Source organism: Cervus canadensis, chromosome X (genome assembly GCF_019320065.1).
Source record: "Cervus canadensis isolate Bull #8, Minnesota chromosome X, ASM1932006v1, whole genome shotgun sequence".
NCBI lineage: Eukaryota > Metazoa > Chordata > Mammalia > Artiodactyla > Cervidae > Cervus > Cervus canadensis.
This window is the reverse complement of record NC_057419.1, coordinates 12,846,384-12,867,886: the sequence shown is the minus strand read 5'-3', so window position 1 is coordinate 12,867,886 and position 21,503 is coordinate 12,846,384. Positions and strand designations below refer to the sequence as shown.

The 21,503-nt window shown below is 38.9% G+C and overlaps 1 protein-coding gene across 3 annotated transcripts; it reads left to right on the top strand.

Moving 5' to 3' along the window:
- Positions 1 to 8,078: 8,078 nt before the first annotated feature.
- Positions 8,079 to 21,020, top strand: LOC122435072 (ATP-dependent RNA helicase DDX3X-like). Of its 3 annotated transcripts, none has more exons than XM_043458954.1 (17): positions 8,079 to 8,305; positions 10,808 to 10,868; positions 12,552 to 12,596; positions 13,093 to 13,222; positions 13,874 to 14,032; positions 14,107 to 14,206; positions 14,578 to 14,713; positions 15,693 to 15,778; positions 16,017 to 16,115; positions 16,200 to 16,360; positions 16,640 to 16,784; positions 16,888 to 17,032; positions 17,269 to 17,450; positions 17,562 to 17,679; positions 17,848 to 18,001; positions 18,249 to 18,382; positions 18,594 to 21,020. In XM_043458954.1, the coding sequence occupies exons 1-17, from the start codon at positions 8,261 to 8,263 to the stop codon at positions 18,671 to 18,673; spliced, it is 1,980 nt and encodes a 659-aa protein (XP_043314889.1). In that variant the 5' UTR covers positions 8,079 to 8,260; the 3' UTR covers positions 18,674 to 21,020. The 3 variants fall into 3 exon arrangements, with proteins under 3 accessions (XP_043314889.1, XP_043314888.1, XP_043314890.1); XM_043458953.1 differs by having other exon boundaries at positions 8,080 to 8,305; positions 12,549 to 12,596; XM_043458955.1 differs by lacking the exons at positions 8,079 to 8,305; positions 10,808 to 10,868; positions 12,552 to 12,596; positions 13,093 to 13,222 and adding an exon at positions 12,620 to 13,054 and having other exon boundaries at positions 13,856 to 14,032.
- The last annotated feature ends 483 nt before the right edge of the window (positions 21,021 to 21,503 follow it).

The following is a 21,503-nucleotide window of genomic DNA, read 5'->3' as shown; positions in this document are numbered from 1 at the left end:
GAAAAGCTGAGAGCTGAGTTACATAATTAGTTAATTCCAAGGCTTTGGGGTCTATAACAATGTGCATAAGGGTCTTCCATAATACATTCTGAGGGGGGACAGTCCCTCCTTTGGGGAGGCAGTTTGGGCCCCTGTTAAAGCTATGGGTAGAACTTTAAGCCAATTGTCCTGTGTCTCTTGAGTTAATTTTTGCAGATGTCTCTTAATAATGTCATTAGCTTTTTCAGCCTTTCCTGAGGATTGGGATCTCCAGGAGCAGTATATGTAATAGTCTATTTCTGGCGCATTAGACAGTCCCTGAGTTACAGCAGCTTTAAAGATGGAGCCATTGTCATTCTGAAGGCTCCATGGCAGCCCAAACCTGGGGATGATTTCATGTATTAAAATTCTTATAATCTCCTTAGCCTGTTCACTACGACAGGGAAAAGGCTCAATCCATCCAGTAAAAGTATCCACCCAAACTTAAAAGCAAGAATATCCATTTGCTTTGGCATATGAGTAAAATCAATTTCCCACTCTTCTCCAGGATATTTTCCACTTTGTTGTAACCCAGAATTTGCTAGCTTTTCAGTCTTTGGGTTATTTTTCTGACAAACCTCACTCTACTCAGACAGCTGCTCAGTTAACCTGGACAGTTTTGCCCAAGGCTGTCTGAGTCAGGTCTTAAAAGGCAAATAGAAATTGACTTGCCTCTGTCAAAGAATAGAAGGCATCTTTTAAATTAATTACTGAGAAATATTTGGCTTGTTCAGGAGTTGCAGACAATAGAGTATAAAGATTAGGCACCACAGGGTGTAATTAGGAACCACAGCCTCATTTACTATTGATAAATCTTAAACTAGTCTCTGTTTATCATTTGATTTCTTTATACCCAAAATAGGAGTGTTGCATGGACTGTTACAGGGAATTAGTAGACCCTGCTTCTTTAAATTCTCAATGATGGATTTTAATCCGTCCTTAACTTCAGGTTTCAGTGGGTACTGCTTTTTATGTGGAAAGAAATGCAGGTCTTTGAGCTTAACAACTACAGGAATAGCATTTTTGCTCAACCCACAGATTTTCCATCAACCCACACTCTAGGATATACATTTTGCTTGATTAAAGGGAGAGAAAGGGAGGTCTCCATATTCATGAAAACAGAGGTATGGACCTTGCTCAGTATGAAAGTGAAAATGAAGTCGCTCAGTCGTGTCCAACTCTGCAACCCCATGGACTCTAGCCTAATAGGCTCCTCTATCCATGGGATTTTCCAGGCAAGAATTCTGGAGTGGGTTGCCATTTCCTTTTCATCAGGATACTCCTCCACAAAAGGGGTGAGGGAGACTGGGACAATCAGAAACTTGTGTGAAAATAGCACAGAGTCCCAGTTGCAGCTCAGAGGATGACTGAAATAATATCATTTGGCTCACCAGACAGTCCCACTACAGAAGCAGATCAGGGAGAAAGTGGGACAGGGGCTTCAGTTAGCACGGAGTTTAAGTTGCCCCAGTATCTAAAAGGAAATCGATGGGTTGTCCCCCTGCAGTTATTAATACCCAGGTTCCTCAGGTGTAATTAGGACAGAACTTGTGTGGGGACTCCTGGGCACCTTCAGTCCTGATTGTCTTGGGAGTCCAACCCCTGAAACCTACACCTCTGGGGGCATTCTGTCCTCCAGTGTGGTCCCTCTGGGCATTTTTCTCAGGCCATTTAAGAATGGTTCTTAGGGCCATTATGAGGGCTTCTGCCTGCTCTTTTGTCTTTCTCTGCCTTTCTTTTCCTCCTATTCCCTGCCATAATAGATTGAGCCAGTTGAAACAGATTATCTAAAGGCTAATTTGGTCCATATGCCTGTTTTAATAGCTAATGGTGAATATCTGGAACCAACCGAGTGAGAAATCTGTCTTTTAAGATCACTCTTCCCTCTTCACGTTTGGGATCAATCTCAGTGAATCTGCAAGGGCTTCTCTCAGTCTATCTAGGAATTGACCTAGAGCTTCCTCCTTCTCCTGTTCTATGTTTGCCAATTTGGCATAGCTTAAAGGCTTAGAATGTGCTTCTCTGAGTCCTTCAAGAATGCATATGACAAAATGACTCAGATCCCATCTTCTTTTAACTGTGTTATAGTCCCAGTCTGATTCTGTGGTTGGGACCAACTGATTCCCAGTGGGGAGGGCAGCTATCTCATCCTCCCTCTTCCCCACTGGTCCATTACCAAGCCATTCATCTCCATAAGCAACTGGTTTCCCCAAAACTTGAGTTTTTGAGTCAGAAGTCAGCGTTTGTCCCAAGATGTACATCACATCCTTCCAAGTAAGGTCATAAAACAGAGTAATACCTTTAACATATTTTTCTGGGTACTTTAAATATTCTCCCAGATCCTTCTTGATTCTTTGTATTTCTTGATAAGAAAAGGGCTTATTAACTCTTCTAGACTGATTATTTCTCCCAGTGGGCGCTTCATGAAGAGGCAAAAGCTTGGTGTGGCTGTTTCTCAACCTCTCTGTCTACGCATACGATCCCAGGGATAGATTGGAGAAACCTGCTTTATCCCTGTCTCCTGTCCTCCATCTCATCCTGTCTTTCACCCTTAGTTCTTGCTATCTGAGCTTCTCTTATTTCAATTGTGTCAGCTTCTGTTGATAGCAGAGTAGTCAGAGGTTATACTGAGACAGGGGTTCTTTGGACCTCTACTTGGGCAGTTTGAATCACAGTTTGGGTTTTTACTGAAAACAAGGCAACCCTTCTGTAGCGGGGGTGGGATGGGGTGGGGGGCCATGGGGTTGTTCCCTGACTTTCAGTTTGCTCAGTTTGGAGCCCTGGGTATGGGGGCAAAGTAGGAGGACAGGAGGGAGCTGAAGGTTTCACACCCAAATCTATATGCTGAGGGCATAAGTCTGGCCTATCTTGCAGAGAGAAAAAGGGCAAAACATTTCCCTTGTTTTCTACAGAACCAGTCTAATTGTAAAACAGTATTAAGAGACCTTCCAACCATCCACAGTTCACCATTCTCCAGTGGATACTGTGGCCATGCAGTATCATATAGGAAGATCAGGCGTGTCTTCTTTAAGCTCTGGGTACCAAATCTATTCCAGTTTTTCAGGATACAGTTCAAAGAAGTGAGGCTGGGATTGTAAGCTCCTATCTGTAAGAAAGAAAATAAGCAACCAATGCCATCTTTCTACTGGAGGCATCCCTCCATGCCCTAGATGGAGGTGTAGACAGACTTTACACCGAAGCTTTCCTTCTCTGGTCAGACTCAGTCTGTCCCTTACCAATGCAATCACCCAGCCACTGAGGTGGGGTGGAAATGCAACAGGAGTAGATCTGATGGCATCCCAGACTGATGTCCAGATCCTCACCATTACAACCTTGCTTGCCTTTGATGCCACCGGGATGCAATCAGTTTAACCTTCTGGGATGCCTCCCAAGCTAAGACTGCTGGGGGAAACATTCATCACCTGACTGCCTGTGTACGACCCTGAGAGTATATTTCTGACCACAATAAGACTGGTATGAACATAAAACTGACATGTTCCTTCCAAGCATCACCACACCAGTATAAGTGATAGCAAAAGAGATGGTGAAGGAAAAAAAAAAAAAAAGGGATGGTGAAGGGCTGACTAGTGAGGAAAAAGTGATTTTGTCCTCAAGTTATTAGGCCCAGTGCTTCCAGTTCATTCCCACAGATTCCACAGAAAGAGTATCTAAAGAGTTAGGACAAAACCCAGTGGAGAGACTCTTCTGCTCCACTAAGAGCTAGCATTACCAAAGGAAGAAGTCTGCTGTGCTTCCGGAGTAACCTTTCACCTGAGCGATGCTCTTGGCTCTAGAGCTCCATCTTGCTTCCGAACTTTTGACTCCAAGCAAGGTTGGGCACTTCCTGACTAGCAATCCAAGTTTAAGACCTAAGTAACAGTACACAGTAACAGCGTAGATCACAAGTCCCTTGAAAGTCTATGATCCAATAGATTAGGTTAGTAGTTCTAATTCCCAAGCAGTTGTGAAATGGTCAGAGACTGGAAAGTTTGGCCGAGAAAGAGTTCAGTCCACACGTTTTGCCAATTTCTGGCCGCTACCCTCACAGGGAGTTGGGTCTCTCTTGGCATTGGCAGGTTGGTATAAACCCCTTACAAGGCTCCCCTTTGAGGGGCTGCCATCAGTCATGAGGCACCTCAAAACAGCAGAGCAGGGCTCCTTCCTTGCTTCATGCAGAGTGTGTTATTCATTCACACAAACACACCATAGAGTACAGCAGAAGACATGTTTTCTACGAGAACAGAGAACTAGAGCTCCCAAGTGTCCTTACCTTGTTCTGAAGTATCCTGGACATGTGCCCAACATGAAAGGTTGTTGCTGAACCATGAAAGATGCCGGGACTCTTGGCCTCTGGAGGAGAAGAATTCAATCCAGGGCCAGTGACGAGGCTAGATCACTCAGAACTTTTGTATAATAAAGTTTTACTAAAGTATAAAAGAGAACCAGGGCATTTGCCATCTGTCTCTGTGGAGATTGAAACCTATGCTGCTACAGCTGTTGACCTTTGGCACATCTGAGGGAGTTCACGGTAGAGTTAGGCACTCTGTGCTCCAGGGAATCTAGTGGAACATGTCTTTAGATTGTAGTATATTTTCAGGAATTAATTTCATGATCCCAATCCTTGCATTATGGCAAAAAGTTGTAGTTCAGTCTCTGGGAGCACTAATTTGTAGTTAATACATCCATTATTCCTTTTATTATGATGAAATTGTGCAGTCCTTGACACTGGAGCCCAGACCCACATTTTTTACATATGTCTATTGATTTTTTATGATTAAAATAAAACCATTCAAGACAGTCATAACATGCTATTTATATTTATTTCATTCTTAACTTTATCAATAAAGTTCATTTTATGAAAACTATTTTCCTAAACAGCAAACGGGATTTTCTTGGTGACGCAGTGGTTAAAAAAAAAAAATGCCTGCAATGCAGGAGATTCGGGTTGGATCAGTGGATCACTGGATTCCAGGGGTCACTGGATCCCTGGAATGGGATCCACTCCAGTATTCTTGCCTGGGAAATCCCATGGACAGAGGGGCCTGGAGGGTTGGAAAAAAAGAGTGGGAATATGACATGGCATCTGGCCCCATCACTTCATGGCAAATAGATGGGGCAACAGTGGCTGACTATTTTGGAGGGCTCAAAAATCACTGAAGATGGTGATTGCAGCCATGAAATTAAAAGACGCTTACTCCTTGGAAGGAAAGTTATATCCAAACTAGACAGCATATTAAAAAACAGAGACATTACTTTGCCAACAAAGGTCCATCTAGTCAAGGCTATGGTTTTTCCAGTGGTCTTGTATAGATATGCGAGTTACACTATAAAGAGGGCTGAGCGCAGAATTGATGCTTTTGAACTGTGGTGTTGTAGAAGATTCTTGAGAGTCCCTTGGACTGCAAGGAGATCCAACCAGTCCATCCTAAGGGAAATCGGTCCTGGGTGTTCATTGCAAGGACTGATGTTAAAGGTGAAGCTCCAGTATTTTGGACACCTGATTCGAAGAGCTGACTCCTGGAAGACATACTGGAATGTGAAGTCAAGTGTGCCTTAAGGAAGCATCACTACAAACATAGCTCATGGAGGTGATGGAGTTCCAGTTGAGCTATTTCAAATCCTGAAAGATGATGCTGTGAAAGTGCTATACTCAATATGCCAACAAATTTGGAAAACTCAGCAGTGGCCACAGGACTGGAAAATGTCAGTTTTCATTCCCATCACAAAGAAAAGCAATGCAAACAATGCTCAAACTACAGCACAATTGCTCTCATCTCACATACTAATAAAGTTACACTTAAAATTCTCCAAGCCAGGTTCCTACTCAAAGAATATGTATATTGATATCTTTATGGTCTGAAAAATTGGGGTTCTCATCCAGGTGAAGGATGATAACTTCACACTGAGCAGTTTCTTGGAGCACCACTCCGTCACCACAACCTTACCACCACCCAAAATCATAAGAAAGCCATACGTCCTACCTACTTCATCACAAATTTTGCTTTCCTGGATCTGGTGAACACCATCTTGTTTGGCTTCCTGTTTGGCCCCTGTCCATATTGTTTGTGACAGGGTCCAACAGTTTTAGGCCAAATTGGTTGTTATAGGTTTCAGATTTGCTGATTTCAGGCACAGAATAACTTGACTGATGTCAGGTAGAAGGAGATTTCTGTTCAGTTAGCCAGGACTGAGTTTGAGTAAACTCCAGGAGTTGGTGATGGACAGGGAAGCCTGGCATGCAGCGATTAATGGAGTTGTAAAGAGTCAGACATGACTGAGCGACTGAACTGAACTGATGCCTACACCCAACAGGACGGGTCCTCTGTCCCAGGCCCCAAGAAGTGTCTTGAGTCCCTCAGGGTTTAACTGTCAGGGGATACACACTGAAACTGCCCACCCTGGCCTGGCACCATTGTATCCATTTATATGAGTTATTTTAAAACAGGAGGTCCTTGTAAGGACCATGGAACTAATATGTGACCACCAAGTGGAAGAATTCAGGAAAGGTCAGAAGGAGATGCCATGTGCCCTGCCACCTCCCAGAGTCCTTCTCACTAGACTCCCATCTTGATGGGTGATGCACGTGCCACTAGGAAGGACCCGGAATCTCAATGATTGGCCAGAGACAACCCAGAAACTAACCCACCACCATAAAACTCAAGATTGTATGCCACTCATTAGAGCAGTTGTCCTGGATTCCCTTATTTTGCTATTCATCACGGGGGTGCCTCTTAGCACTAAAGCCTCTTGCCTTGTCAGCACCTGCGTCTCCTCAAACAACTCATAATGGAGTGTTACACAAGAGCCCAGTCTTGAGTCCTGAAAGGGATCCCCCTTCTTGCAACACTATCACAAAACACTGGCTATAAGGAAGGCTGATTTATCTTATACCTACAAATTGACAAAGCAATAAAGCAAATTGTTTCAACAATCTTGAATATTTCCATTTTGAAACAGAAAATCCAGAAAAGTGTTTTGTGTGGCAAATATTTTGTCTATATAGTTTTTTGAACACTACTAGTAGGAGACCTACCAAACGTTTAACGTTTTGTCACACAAAGCAATGGAAATTTGTTTTTAGGAAAGTGGTGAAAGTTATCCCGTTCAGCCGCAAAGAAAGTTAAACTGTTCAGCCGCAAAGAGACCTAAGTCTTCTGGGTCTCAACAGTATAATTATCAACCTCCAGGACCCTGTGATTTTTGGAGTAGTGCACTAGTCACCAGACCTAGATCCAGTGAAACCTAGACCAGTAAAATAAAATACTTAAAATCAGAATCTGCGCGGTGAGGGAGGGGGTAAACCAGCAACCCGCAAAGGTGCGTTATCAACAGGTCATTCAACGTATAATTGTTCAACTATTACGTCACTGTGTGACGCGTGAAGATTAGAAACTTGAAGGGCACAGTCATTGCCAGTAAACTGGACGGGCCTTGGGTGTCTGGCCCAAGACCCCGCAGCCTGGCAGAGTCTGGACGCCAACACGTGCTGCGGTCCTCCCTATCCGTTTCCTTCCTCTCCCCACCCCGCTTTCCCCTAGTATCTATCCACCCTCCTTTGAGGCCGTCTGCCCGCCTCCTGTTGTTTTCGCCTTTTCGTTATCGTTGACCAGTGTACGCAATGACCAACACGCTGGACACCTGCGGTAAAGTGATCCTCAACCTTCTTGGATCCAGGGCTTTTTGATAGTTTCGACATTGGGAAGGAAGCTTCTTAAAGGTGGGCGAGGGTATTTGAAACAGAGACATTTTACAGAAATTCAGATTCGTGAAACTAAAACAAGTGCATCGCAGAACTTTAGAAGGAGCAGGGAAACTATGATGGCGGGGAGTGGGTGAGGAGGATTGAGGTATACTGGTGTTAGGTTTAAATCCACCCCCAAGTGGTTGAAAGAGGGAGATGCTAGTTCTGTCAAATTCCAACACCCCGGGAGGGGGCCGAACAGGAGCTCTCGAGAAATTAGCGTTTGACGAACGGGATTGACTAAAAGATCCCGCGAGATTATGACTTAACTAACGCGACTTGGCCAGAAAGAAATAACGGTAGATTTAGAGGAATTGCGCGGGGGGGGGGGGGGGTCTTCGATCAGAGAGGCAGACGCACGGTTACGTATTGGCGTAAAGCCGTTCAAGAGAGTTTGTTTCCGGTAGGCCAACCTGTGAGCCGTTTCCCGCGGGAGTCGTTTCAAATACGGATAGGCTAGACAAGCGGTGTGAGACTGAGAGTTCTCGCTTTTCTTCAGGCATGAGTCATGAGGCGGTGAAAAACGTGCAGGAGGTGGATCAGCAGGTGAGTCAAAATGTTCCTTTCCTTTCTCCGTGGGCATTTTCTCGGGATTAATTTGATTTGTGGAGCAGTGTTGACGTGCCACCTTCCTCTTACTTTTGCCGGTTCCTTTATTTAGCTGTGGTTGACAGCAAACGAGGGGAAAGACCGACTTAAGGCATTGGTGCGGGGCGGGGGCGGGGGGGGGGGGGGCGGGGTGCATGGAGGAAGAAACGAATTGGTAGTGCTCTGACTTCGTTTACGTAGTGTATCATGGCCCCTCGCAATGGCGGATTTTGTGTGTGTGCGCGCGATCTCGGAGCGGCGTATTTGTACTAGTATCGACTGATTAGTGGTGACGCGGTACGCGGTATTGGCCCCCTTTTTTCTGTTGAGATTCTTGGCTTTAGCTGTACGGCATTAATTTCAGGCACAGAGGTGTCGTTGGTATACAGGCGTACGGTCGCTTGCGTACGGAATTAATTGGGAAGGGGGTTGGGCACTGGGCCTTATTTCGGAGCAATGGCGGCGGCCACTGTTGTTTCGTTGCACTGCTTTTCAGCGCTGCGCTCCGCTCACCGAAGCCCTACGCTTGCATGGTTTGTGCTTGTGGGACCCTGGCGGACGATTTTATTTTTAGAAAATAAAACGGCAGTTTTGTTATTATTTCTCTCCGGGTTTCTTCCCGCTGTACTTTAACTGAGTACCCCAGGTGATGAGGTCCTGTTTCCGGAATGGAAAGCTTTGTGACGCAAGAGTCGCCGAAGGGGAATAGTGGGAAGGGGAGTAGGAAATGGTCGCTGCTTGCTTACGTACATTCCTATTTGCGTGTGGTGGAATCGGGAAGCTGGCGGGAGGTTAGAGATTTGCGGTATTCCCTTTATTTAAAACCCACTGAATGGCCCTTAGCCTGAGGGTGTTAAGCTTTTGAGTTGTCGTACTTTGTTGAACGTGTCGTAAGGTTAAGCGTTTGTCTTTTAAGTTTCATCTGAGAGAAAATAACTAGGAACGAGGCAATTAGCAGGAAAAACTTTACGTGTTACATTGCTTTCTTGTTCCTAACGTGGAAAACATTTAAATATGTCAGTCAAGACGTGTTCTCAGTGTATTGCTTTCCTTTGAGATGTTCGGAATTCGGAAGAGCATACGGTATCTAAGAAGAGTGATTTTACAGACTTGTTTCGCATTTCTGAGAAATATATTTCATCCTCGCGTTGCCGTCAGAAAAACTTAAGGGTTTTTAACTCTTTTAAGTGTGCAGCTTATCTGAACTTTTGTTTTTCACGTTTAGTGTTGGATATTGACCTAGGTCATAAACCTTTCACAAGATATCTGTCTTGTAAGTCGTTAAACAGAGCCTCCTGACACTACTTGCTCCCAAATTTTATTTCTAAGTAGCATATAATTGGTGGGATTTGATAGATGCTTCTTTAAGGGTATTTTCTTTCTAATGTTACGATTATATTCACTCATGCAGTATGCTGAGCTGTAGTTTAATGGATTAAAGAGCGCAGAGGTTGAAAATCTGATACAGACACATTTGTGGTGTTTTCTGTGTACATGGGAAACGTTTACATTTAACTTTTACTTTTAAAATAAACCGTTTAACTGTTCATAAACTATTCCTTGGGTCATTATAATTTAGTAGTAACCAGATTCGATGTGGAGAAGTAATGCCTTTGTTGATGATGCATGTTGTTTGGTAATATTATTATTGAACTTTTAACGTGTGTATGTATAAACATTATATAGCACATTTCCTGTAGCAGATAGGTGTCACTATTGCTCCTTGATCTTTCGTGCTTTTTAAAATTTATTCTGGCATGTATGATTTTCCATTATTTTTACTTCTTGGTTAGTTTTTCTGAAACTCAATAAACTGAAACTTTTCTACAGTATTGAAATCCATCAGTATAAAGGGACAGATATTTAAGTGAAATTAAAGGTGCTTCTCTAGTATAAACTTTTAATGTCATTTACCCAGTCTCTTTGCATTTATCATAAAATGACATAATAAATACTGCCTTCACAATGTGGTAAATATTACATGATAACAGTAATAAATGTCACATTGTGCACTAAGTGATGGGTGGTGCTGCTCCTTATGAATTTATTTGAATTAAAAAGTTGCACACTGCTGCAATATAATGTTAAAATATTTGTTTTTAAGTTATGTAGTATTTAGGGAATAAAGAAGGAATCTTCAGCTTGCCCAGAAAAGAAGTGACTTTGAGAATGTAACTTTTGATGACTGAGCTGATTTTACTATGCAGAATTATTTTGGGGGAAAACTTGTTTTGGATGAATATATTTGAACTATCTGTACTGGTGTACTTCCTGGCATTCAAGTCCTACTTTTTGCCTTTGCCATAATTTGTAGACTCTACAAGGTGTTAAAAATAAGAGCTTGTAATGATACAGTGTATGATTGGAATTTAGGACTTCTAATTTGTCTTTTGTAATGCTGTCTGTGCTTGATTTTTCCTTTTTTCAGCATGTGAACTATTAATACCTCTTTTCTTCTAGTTGGCTGATCTAAACCTAAATTCTGATAATAATCAGAGTGGAGGAGGAAGTACAGCTAGCAGTGAGTAAAATTTTTATTTGTTTAGAATCTGTTAATATCTCATAATACTAATTTTAAATTCAAAAACCATTCTGTAACCATATAAATTTATAAAGTAATTTGGCATGTTTGGATAATAAGAGACTAATTGGTTCTTTTCCAGTGTGAACTCTTAATCATGCCATAGAAAATTAATATTCACACTTTGAGAAAACCTCTTATACCCAGTATAAATCCTTCTCGGACACAGAGGTGAAGACATGTTGATCTCTCTTTTGAATTGACCTGAACTTGAACTGTGTTAAACCTAATAAAGGGAACTTGTGCAATTGTATGTTATGGCTTTTGCTCATTTCCCATGAAGAAACTGAGCCTTTCTGATGGAACCTGGCTTTACTGATTCTTAGATGGTAATTCAGAGAAGGCAATGACAACCCACTCCAGTACTCTTGCCTGGAAAATCCCATGGGCAGAGGAGCCTGGTAGGCTGCAGTCCATGGGGTCTCGAAGAGTCAGACATGACTGAGAGACTTCACTTTCACTTTTCACTTTCATGCATTGGAGAAGGAAATGGCAACCCACTCCAGTGCTCTTGCAAAGCCTGGTAGGCTGCTGTCTATGGGGTCACACAGAATTGGACACAATTGTAGTAACTTAGCAGCAGCAGCAGCAGATGGTAATTAGAACTTGAAATATTAATTATGTTATTAAAAGTTTATTTGAAAAGTTAAATTTTGGGAAAAGAACTGTGTTTCTGCATTGTTTTTGCTACTGGTTAGAGTTAATGTCACTGTTAAGTGGATAGGGACAGGAATAAGTAGATAGGGACAGGAAGTTTGTGACAGCATATCTCAGCTTGTACCTTGATTTCCAAGACAGCAGTTGGTGCACTCTGAAAGGCCTCTTCAAGTCTGGTTAATTGGTATGTTATTTGTCACTATATGAATTTTTTAAAGATTTAATTCTGTCATCAGTTTTGAAGTACTTAATCTCAAGTAAAGTTAGAGATTTCGTTTTAATTTGGATTTCCTATCAGTTCCTCCTTAAAATCATCTATCCTTTGCAGTTCTCATTGTTTAAATTGTTAAATGTTTGTTTTAGCAGAACAGCTGAATTGAAATTGGTTAACAGACTTAGGGCATATATACAGTCTTTCCTAGTAGCCTGTTTTATTGTATATAATGCTGGGAAGGACTGGGGGCAGGAGGAGAAGGGGACGACAGAGGATGAGATGGCTGGATGCATGACCGACCTGATGGACATGGGTTTGGGAGCTGGTGATGGACAGGGAGGCCTGGCGTGCTGCGGTTCATGGGGTTGCAAAGAGTTGGCCACGACTGAGCAACTGAACTGAACTGATTTGTTAAAGCTTGTTTCATGTGACAATTTTCTGAAAGACCAATGTCATTCAAAATAATTATATAATAGTAGCTGTTAAAATGTATTTCGTTTTAGGAGGTTTTCCCCTAAGTAACTAAATTCAAAGAATAGCTGTTTTTAAAGTGTTTTCTAGGATGAGTTGTTTTTTGTTTGTTTTGGCATGCCACAAGGCATGTGAGGTCTTGATTTCCTGATCAGGGAGCTAACCTATGTACCATCTACAGTGGGAACACAGAATCTACTGGATGAACAGGAAAATCCCTAGGACCAGCTATGTCTGGAGGATCTGATCAGTTTTTAATTTTACATTTTCTCTTATAGAAGGGCGCTATATACCTCCTCACTTAAGGAATAGGGAAGCATCTAAGGGTAAGTGGTTATTCAACTTTTTTTGCTTTGAAAATTAAAGCTGCGAGAATGAGGTCACTTTGGGAATGTGTACACATTTTTCTTCTATGCTTCTCTGTTTTCAAAAATTAGTACTTCTTAACTTCAGAAACATTCATGTAATTTTACATCATGTGAATTTCTTATTCCTTTTAGTCAACTTTGAGCCCAAACTTTCACTGGCATACTTTCACAACTTTTATCTTCTCACGGGTGTTATTCATTCAGTGATTGTTGTTTTTCTATGAGGTTGGTTTGCTTAATACAGTAATTTTTAGTGGAAAAGAGGATTTAACATAGGAAAATTCTGTTTGCTAGTGAAAACACTTCTCAACCTTGATTCTCTTTTCCAGTGTTTTGATAGTAATTTCAGTGCCCTTTGGTGTCAGTCACATGGATAAGACAAAGGAAAACTCTGTCTTTGAAAAGACAGGAAAATTGTAAGTCACCTTTTCTTACTCTTAACTTTTTTTGGAAGGATTTTATGGTAAAGACGGTTCAGGGTGGAGTTGTAGTAAAGAAAAGGATGCCTACAGCAGTTTTGGATCTCGAGATTCAAGAGGAAGACCCAGTTACTTCAGTGATCGAGGAAGTGGATCAAGGGGAAGGTAAATTATTGTCATCCTGTAAGTGTGCATAACATAGCATTTCAGGAATCAACTCTTAATTTTATGTGTTCTCATTCTTTGTACTTTCTGTGACATTTAATTTGTTGTTTTTCATTAACAGACTATTCTTCCATTATAGATTAGTAGGTTTCCCTCCCCTCTGTGCTTTGCCATGCTGCATATTGGGATCTTTGCATGTCCCCTGCAGTGGAAACACAGAATCTTAATCTCTGAACCACTAGGGAAGTCCCCCTATAGATTAGATTTTAAGCAAAATATTGGTTACTCATTTTTAACTCTAAAAAGTCTTTACTAGTTTTAGTCTGTTTAACAGGAATTAAAAGTAGTAAGAATATGCTGCTTGATGTGTATATATATATCTCCAAATATTTCTTAACATTAATGTTATGCCTTTGTTTTTTAATTAAATATGTATAAATTACAGATAACCATTAGATATTAGATAACTAATAGCTAAATTAGAAGATCTTATTTCACAAATGAGTTAGCCAATATTGAGTTACTGGAATCTTTGAAAGTTACTTGTGACCAACAATTGAATTACTAACATACAGCTGTGTTTTTGGAGAGGTGATAATATGATATAGTCTAAATGACATACTCTGTAATCAGTTTGCTTGTGCTGTTTAGGTTTGATGATCGTGGGCGGAATGACTGTGAAGGTATTGGCAGTCGTGGTGACAGAACTGGCTTTGGCAGATTTGAGCGTAGTGGACACAGTCGGTGGTGTGATAAGTCGGATGATGATGATTGGTCAAAACCACTTCCACCAAGTGAACGCTTGGAGCAGTAAGTTTTTGATGTTTATGTTGGTGGGAAACTTGCCATCTAGCGTCGTACATATAACAATCATTTCATTTCAGGGAGCTCTTTTCTGGAGGAAACACTGGGATTAACTTTGAGAAATATGATGATATACCAGTAGAGGTAACTGGCAGTAACTGTCCTCCACACATTGAAAGTGTAAGTATTTTATTTGACTTTTTAACTGTTGTTTACAATTACTGCTGAAAATTTCACTGAGTTATGTATGAGAAAGGAGAGACTGAGACTAATGTCACCATTTTGAGAACTCCTTAAATAGGAAACATGTCAAATACACAGAAAACCTCAGAACTACTGTATTGCATATTAGACTTTCAGAAGTCTATTTTCTTACAAATAATTGGATACTTTCACCTAAAATCCAAAGCAGCTGTACATTTAATCACAATTAGACATTTACCTATTAAATTCCATTCTAATGCTACTATAAAACAAGTGCAACAGAACATTAAGGCATTTTTATCTAGTTTATATATTTATTTGATAATCTGGTTAAATTTTATTAACAGTTCAGCGATGTTGCAATGGGAGAAATTATTATGGGAAACATTGAGCTTACTCGTTATACACGTCCTACTCCAGTGCAAAAACATGCCATTCCCATTATTAAAGGAAAAAGAGACCTGATGGCTTGTGCCCAAACAGGTAAGTTCATTAATGGAGAATACCTGGACTAGCTTTGTAAAAAGAGAAAGGCCTGTGTCCTAAATTTAAGTTGATTTTATAGTGAGAGAAATATTAGCTGGGCATATCTTTTATGTCTTTCAATCCTTTGGGTAAAACTAGGGTTTTTATCAGGGCATCTTGGGGAAGTTTATAGCAATATTGTCAGCCAGTTGATTTTGCTGACTTTCCAAACTGAGTACAGAGCAGGGGAAAATTATGAAGTCAGTGGAAGGAAAGTTAGCAATATAATTGGGATAGGAAATTTATAGTCAGGGAAGAGCCTGTGATCCTGAGAAAGGAAAAGGTGCCTCTTACCCTTTAGTGGTTTATGAGTTGGGGACTGAGAGGGCTGTAGTACTGTTTAGTCCTGTATCAGAATTTGACATAGGTTAAAGAGTACAAATCTTAACTTTGGTTATGTACTGAACTTTTATGGATGTATATATGTAAATATTATAAATTTAAATCATTTGTCATTTTTTATACTTTTTGGTTTTTTTTTTTTTAAGCAGTAGATGACTTCTTTTATATGTAACTGGCCTTTGGGACAAGACCAACACTTTTTTTTTAAAGTAATGTTTTCTTGCAGCAGTTAGTACCCATTGGTTTTATTTTGCAAAGTAAGAGAATGACCTACAATGTCCTTTGCTAGTAGAGTTTTCATCTTAAGAAAGTTTGCTGACATTCTACCAGCTGCCAAATAACAAAAAAATTTTGAAGTAGAAGTTGATGCCAATTTAAAAATAAAGATAATTGTGTTCTTCTGAAAATTGTTGCAAAAAAGTATATGTTGATCTGTTAAAAATGGATCACAAATCATTCAGCATTCTTCACTTAGTTGTATAAATGCATTTGTCACAGAACTAGGCATTAAGTAAAAAAAAATTTTCTCGCTAAATGGGTATTTAGAATACTTTCTTTATTATTCAAACTTAATAAGCCATTATTTTTTTAACAGGGTCTGGGAAAACTGCAGCATTTCTTTTGCCCATCTTAAGTCAGATTTATACAGATGGTCCAGGCGAGGCTTTGAAAGCTGTGAAGGTAGAGATTCGTTTATAAAACAAAAAGGTTTTCCTTAGAACAATTTTGGTCATCATTTGTTGGAACTTTTCTTTCAAGTAAATATACTCTCTTTCATTAGTCTGTTAAGTCAATAAAAGTTCATTTTCAAATACAGTTCTTAAATTACAGAGGGGATTTTATTGTCACGAACTTTAGAAATGATTAAAAAAAGATTTGAATCTTTGAGCTTAATTTATAAATTGTACTTAATTCTTAGGAAAATGGAAGGTATGGACGCCGCAAACAGTATCCACTCTCCTTGGTTTTAGCTCCAACAAGAGAGTTGGCTGTACAGATCTATGAGGAAGCCAGGAAAGTAAGTATGCATTTTGCTGATTATTGACTTTTTTATAGATTCTAGTGTAGTTTTTATGACCATCTAATAAATTATTGCTTGCAGTTTTCATACCGGTCTCGAGTTCGTCCTTGTGTGGTATATGGTGGTGCTGATATTGGTCAACAGATTCGAGACTTAGAACGTGGATGTCACTTGTTAGTTGCCACTCCAGGACGTCTGGTGGATATGATGGAAAGAGGAAAGATTGGGTTAGATTTCTGCAAGTAAGTTGATTTTTATATATGAGGTATAATTAATTTGTATATTAGTAATTATCAGTTTTGTAGTATTTTATAAAGTATTATAGCTGATCTGCTTGGTTCATTGTAACAAATAACAGCTAATTGGTTATGTGATCTGTATGTGGTTTACATAGTGAAATTTGAATCTCATGTTAAAATGACTATATTAGCATAGTTCAGTATAGGCACAAGAAAAATTAAGTTTCTTATCAAATTCTAAACTTAAGTTTCTCAAATTCTAAACTGTCTTTTTAATAACAGATACTTGGTGTTGGATGAAGCTGATAGGATGCTGGATATGGGATTTGAACCTCAGATACGTCGTATAGTTGAACAAGACACTATGCCACCAAAGGGTGTTCGCCATACCATGATGTTTAGTGCTACTTTTCCTAAGGAAATTCAGGTAGTTCCTTTTTTTTTTGAAAAAAGAACGTTTGTTTAGATGTTATCTTCAGTTAATGTTAGTTAAAATAGGAAAAAAGTAAAGACTTTCTTCCCTCTTTCAGATGCTTGCTCGTGATTTCTTGGATGAATATATCTTTCTGGCCGTAGGTAGAGTTGGCTCTACCTCTGAGAACATCACACAAAAAGTAGTTTGGGTGGAAGAGGCAGACAAACGGTCATTTCTACTTGACCTCTTAAATGCAACAGGTAAAATTTTGAGTAATTATATTGCTAGATAATAGACTATTAAAATACCTTTAGCCTGTACCCTGTGTTTACTCACCCTTCTGACCATGGATGTAAAGCTGCTTTTTCATTATCTCCATGTGCATTCCTTCTGAGTGCAAAGAGAAGTAACAAACATTAATATTTAGATCAAACAATGATGCAAAGTTGCTATTAATAAAGAAAAGATAAAATATTTTTTATCAATAATTTTTCAGGGAAGGATTCGCTGACTTTAGTTTTTGTTGAGACCAAAAAGGGGGCTGATTCTTTGGAGGATTTCTTATACCATGAAGGATATGCTTGTACAAGTATCCACGGAGATCGCTCACAGAGAGATAGAGAAGAAGCTCTTCATCAGTTCCGCTCAGGAAAAAGCCCAATTCTAGTGGCTACTGCTGTGCGTATATTTTCTGCTCTTTTTTTTTTTTCTTTTTTCAATTACACATCTTTGAATATTGCCTTATTTTAACAAAAATTACTTTTTTTTTTTTTTAATTACTTTTTTTAGGTGGCAGCAAGAGGACTAGACATTTCGAATGTGAAACATGTCATCAATTTTGATTTGCCAAGTGATATTGAGGAATATGTCCATCGGATTGGCCGTACAGGACGTGTAGGAAACCTTGGTAAAGTGTTTGGTTGCTTGATGGTTGACACAGAATTTTAAATCCTAAAACCTGTTTTCAAGGGAAAGTTGACATTGGATGTCGGACAGTTTAATACTGTGTATTGTTTATATTTTTGTTTTCTGATTAATGTTCTAGACCTCATTTACTTTTTTTGGATTCTTGTAGGTCTTGCCACCTCATTTTTCAATGAAAGAAATATAAATATTACAAAAGATTTGTTGGATCTTCTTGTTGAAGCCAAACAAGAAGTGCCATCTTGGTTAGAAAATATGGCTTATGAACACCACTACAAGAGTAGCAGTCGTGGCCGTTCTAAGAGGTACGGGTTGTTTTAAACCTTTGTCATTAATATCATTTGGGAAAGGAATTTGTCCAGGGTTAACTAAAAACACTGCCATTACTGTACAAGTGACATTTTCAGAAAGGATAGTGTGAAGTAAATGCCAGAGGAAGATGCCACATGGAAATGAGTTGAAGTTGAGGATTGGAAAGTTTATGCATGGAAATTGTCATTTTATTTCAATTATGTTCTTAAAAACCATCATATTTTTTTCCTTGTAATATAGATTCAGTGGAGGATTTGGTGCCCGTGATTATCGACAAAGTAGCAGTTCCGGCACTTCTAGCTATAGTAGTGGTCGTGCAAGCAGCAGCCGCAGTGGTGGAGGTGGTCATGGCAGCAGCAGAGGATTTGGTGGAGGTAATAGTGTAATTTTCCCCCTTTTATATAAATTTTTGCAAGGGATTCCCCCCTGTTTCAAAGCATAATTTGAGAAATTTTATTTGTGAAGAACACAACCAGATAATACAGTGTTTTTTATTAGGCTTATATCAGACTACTAGAAAAACCAAAAAAAGAAAATATGGCTGACTAATTTGTCTTTTTTTTTTTTTTTAACATTTCTTGATAGGTGGCTATGGAGGCTTCTACAGTAGTGAAGGATATGGAGGAAATTACAGCTCCCAGGGGGTTGACTGGTGGGGCAACTGAATCTGCTTTGCAACCAAGTCACTTAAAAAAAGCTACAGTGGAAACCACATGTAACTTTGCCAGATTGTTTTGTGTAGAAAGGAGATCTTGTAGTGCATTACCCACAGTGATTCTCCTGAAAATTCAAGGAAGCTTAAAGCCAAAAGAAGGAAAAAGAACAATCAACAACTCCATTGGTTTGAAAACTTAATTGCCATGGTTTGGATTAACTCCCCTTCTGCTTGTTTCCACCCCAAACTGCATTTATAATTTTGTGATTGAGGATCATTTGTTTGTTAATGTACTGTGACTTTTAAGTTTATAGACAGCTTATTATTTTGATGTCTTGTTGGCTCCGTAATGCTCTCATTCTCAATTGTATTCATGGAATAAATTCACTAAATTTGGGCTAAGATCACACCTTGACACACAGGTGTGATACAACTTATTTAACAGGAATTGTTAATTCAGAACTATTACAAAGTAAGAAATCTTGAGCAGTAACTTGCATTAGGACTTAATATTTGCAGATTGGGGAGAAAAATACCTTACAGCAGAATTACCTTCTGATGTGGCAAACTGTACTTATTTAAATTTGTACTTGCTCATTCTAACCTGGATAGGTGTTTATAGATTATAAATAAGCCATTCCAGTCATGATAAGGTTGCATGTATGAATGCATCCATACATTTTTCAAAGCATTCTTGAAGTTAATGGAAGTAAATGTAACAGTTCCTCTTAATTCTAAGCTAGGCAAGTCTTGGGTATATGTTACCACAGGAGAAGTTTGAAATTTTGAAAATTTGATTTTAAAGTATTTAGTGAAAATTTCATCTAATTAGATTTTTTCATGCCTGCCATGAGTAAAATTGAAATGGTGGCATGGTTGACCATGCGAGTGACCAGTCCTTTTATGGATCTGCTTGGATTTTGGTCTTAAATGCATGCTAGTGTTGATGTTTTTTGGTCAAGAGGATATGAGCAGGAGGGATCATGCAGCAGGCTTTTATTTTATTGCAGATTTTCTTTACTCTCTTTACACTGCGTTGAAATGTTTAAATGGCTTACATTTGTGGACTTTGTCAATCAGCATAACAACAAACAAATCCTTGTGATTACACGAGTTAGAAATATGTACTAAACTGCTCAAGTTGTTTTTTCTGTATAGTACAGTTATATTTTAGTTGCATAGGTTTCCATTGTATTTTACAGTTGTTTCCTGCTAAATTTGGCTAAAGATTATTCACCAACTAAAATTGTCTCCGCCACTTGGAATTGGTACTGATTCTCTGGTTGGAAAATGGTGATCTTCATAATCTTAACAATGGCATAAGAAGGCAAAAATTTCTTACAAGTGCAATAATAGATTTTCAGGTGTATTGTGCCTTGTTCTAAAACTATTAGGTAGGTGCACTTGACAGTATTGAGGTCATTTGTTATGGTGCTATTTCAATTAGTATAGGTTTAGACTCTTGTACATTTTGCTCATAAATTTTTTACAAAGTACTTATTTTATTGCACATTAAGAGAATTTTTTATATATATATATATATATGTCTCCTGTGCATGTTCTTAAACTCCAATCTTATTTTGTCTCTTGGAGATTGTTGAACACATTTTTTTAGAACTAGATTCTAAAATTTTATTTGGGACCATAGAATGATAATTGGGAAGAAAACTCTTTGCACATGACAGATTTTAGATACTTCTTTGCTGCTAGTGCTAGTCTGTGTAGTATTTATTGAAACATTTTGACAAATATTTATTTTTGTAAGCCTTAAAGTTATTCTTTGAAAGTTTAAAGAAACTTGACCAAAAGACAGTACAAAAACACTGGCACTTGAATGTTGAATGTCACCGTACGTTACATAATAAATTTCAGGTTAGTGTGAGCTTTAATGTTAGGTCTCACTACACTTTTAGTCAAACTAAGCAGACCCAGCATTGTCAATGTAGATAGCTTTAACTTTCTAACAAAATGTAAAAGAAAATTAGCAACTTGAAGCTATAACATGCCAAGGTTTTGATATGTTGTTATCTTAAAACACTTCTAAACACTTATGTAGTGTCCACATTTTCAGAAATTCTATAGAGTTCTATTTAGTCCCATATGTTTGTTTTTTAGTGTCTGGCCTATTTCTCAAACATGTGGTTATCTTTGTGTATTGCCATAATCAGTGACTTACATTAAGTTTTGTCAGCCAGCAATATTTTCAGTAAAAAAGAATGGATTTTAATTTGCCAAATGTAGACATTGAACCTCAAGTCACTGTAAGTTTAGTAATTGCTTAATGTATTAGTTTTAGATGCTAGCACTGCATGTGCTGTGTTTATTTTGATTTTACTAAAATAAAGAGTTGAATACAATCTTTGCTGTCAGTTGTGGTTTAATGAGAGGTAGAAATGAATTTGTGTTCTCCCATGAAGAGTTTGACTGTGAGATTTCTTGCTTATCTGCAGAATTAATTTATGAAAGACCTCTTTTAGTTTTAAGTATTTGAATAAATGACAAAGATGGTGTTAAGGAATGTATATAGAGAAAATTTTAATCTTAAATCACAGAAATCTAAATGACGTATATAGCATGTATTGCATCTATCAATGAAGAATCAATAATTAGAATAGGTAACCTATGGCAGAAGTGCCCAGTTTCCAACTTTTGGTCCTTTCTCTTGGCTGATAAATCAGTATTACCACTGTTACCATGCGGTGATGCTGGCAGCTATGCCACATAACAGATTTTGTTAGAAGAACCAAATCAGTTTAACATGTTAACATTACAATTGTTCTATGACACATGGTGGTTGTTTTGTTTTCAGAGTAAACTTCAGTGTCTTTGTGTCCCCTTAT

What these genes read in the sequence shown, in the direction of transcription:
- LOC122435072 (XM_043458953.1), top strand. Translation starts at nt 8,261, where the DNA reads ATGAGTCATGAGGCGGTGAAAAACGTGCAGGAGGTGGATCAGCAG. An exon ending in AGGAGGAAGTACAGCTAGCA is followed by an intron (nt 10,869 to 12,548) that starts GTGAGTAAAATT and finishes TTTCTCTTATAG; the next exon opens with AAGGGCGCTATATACCTCCT. An exon ending in CAATTCTAGTGGCTACTGCT is followed by an intron (nt 17,451 to 17,561) that starts GTGCGTATATTT and finishes TACTTTTTTTAG; the next exon opens with GTGGCAGCAAGAGGACTAGA.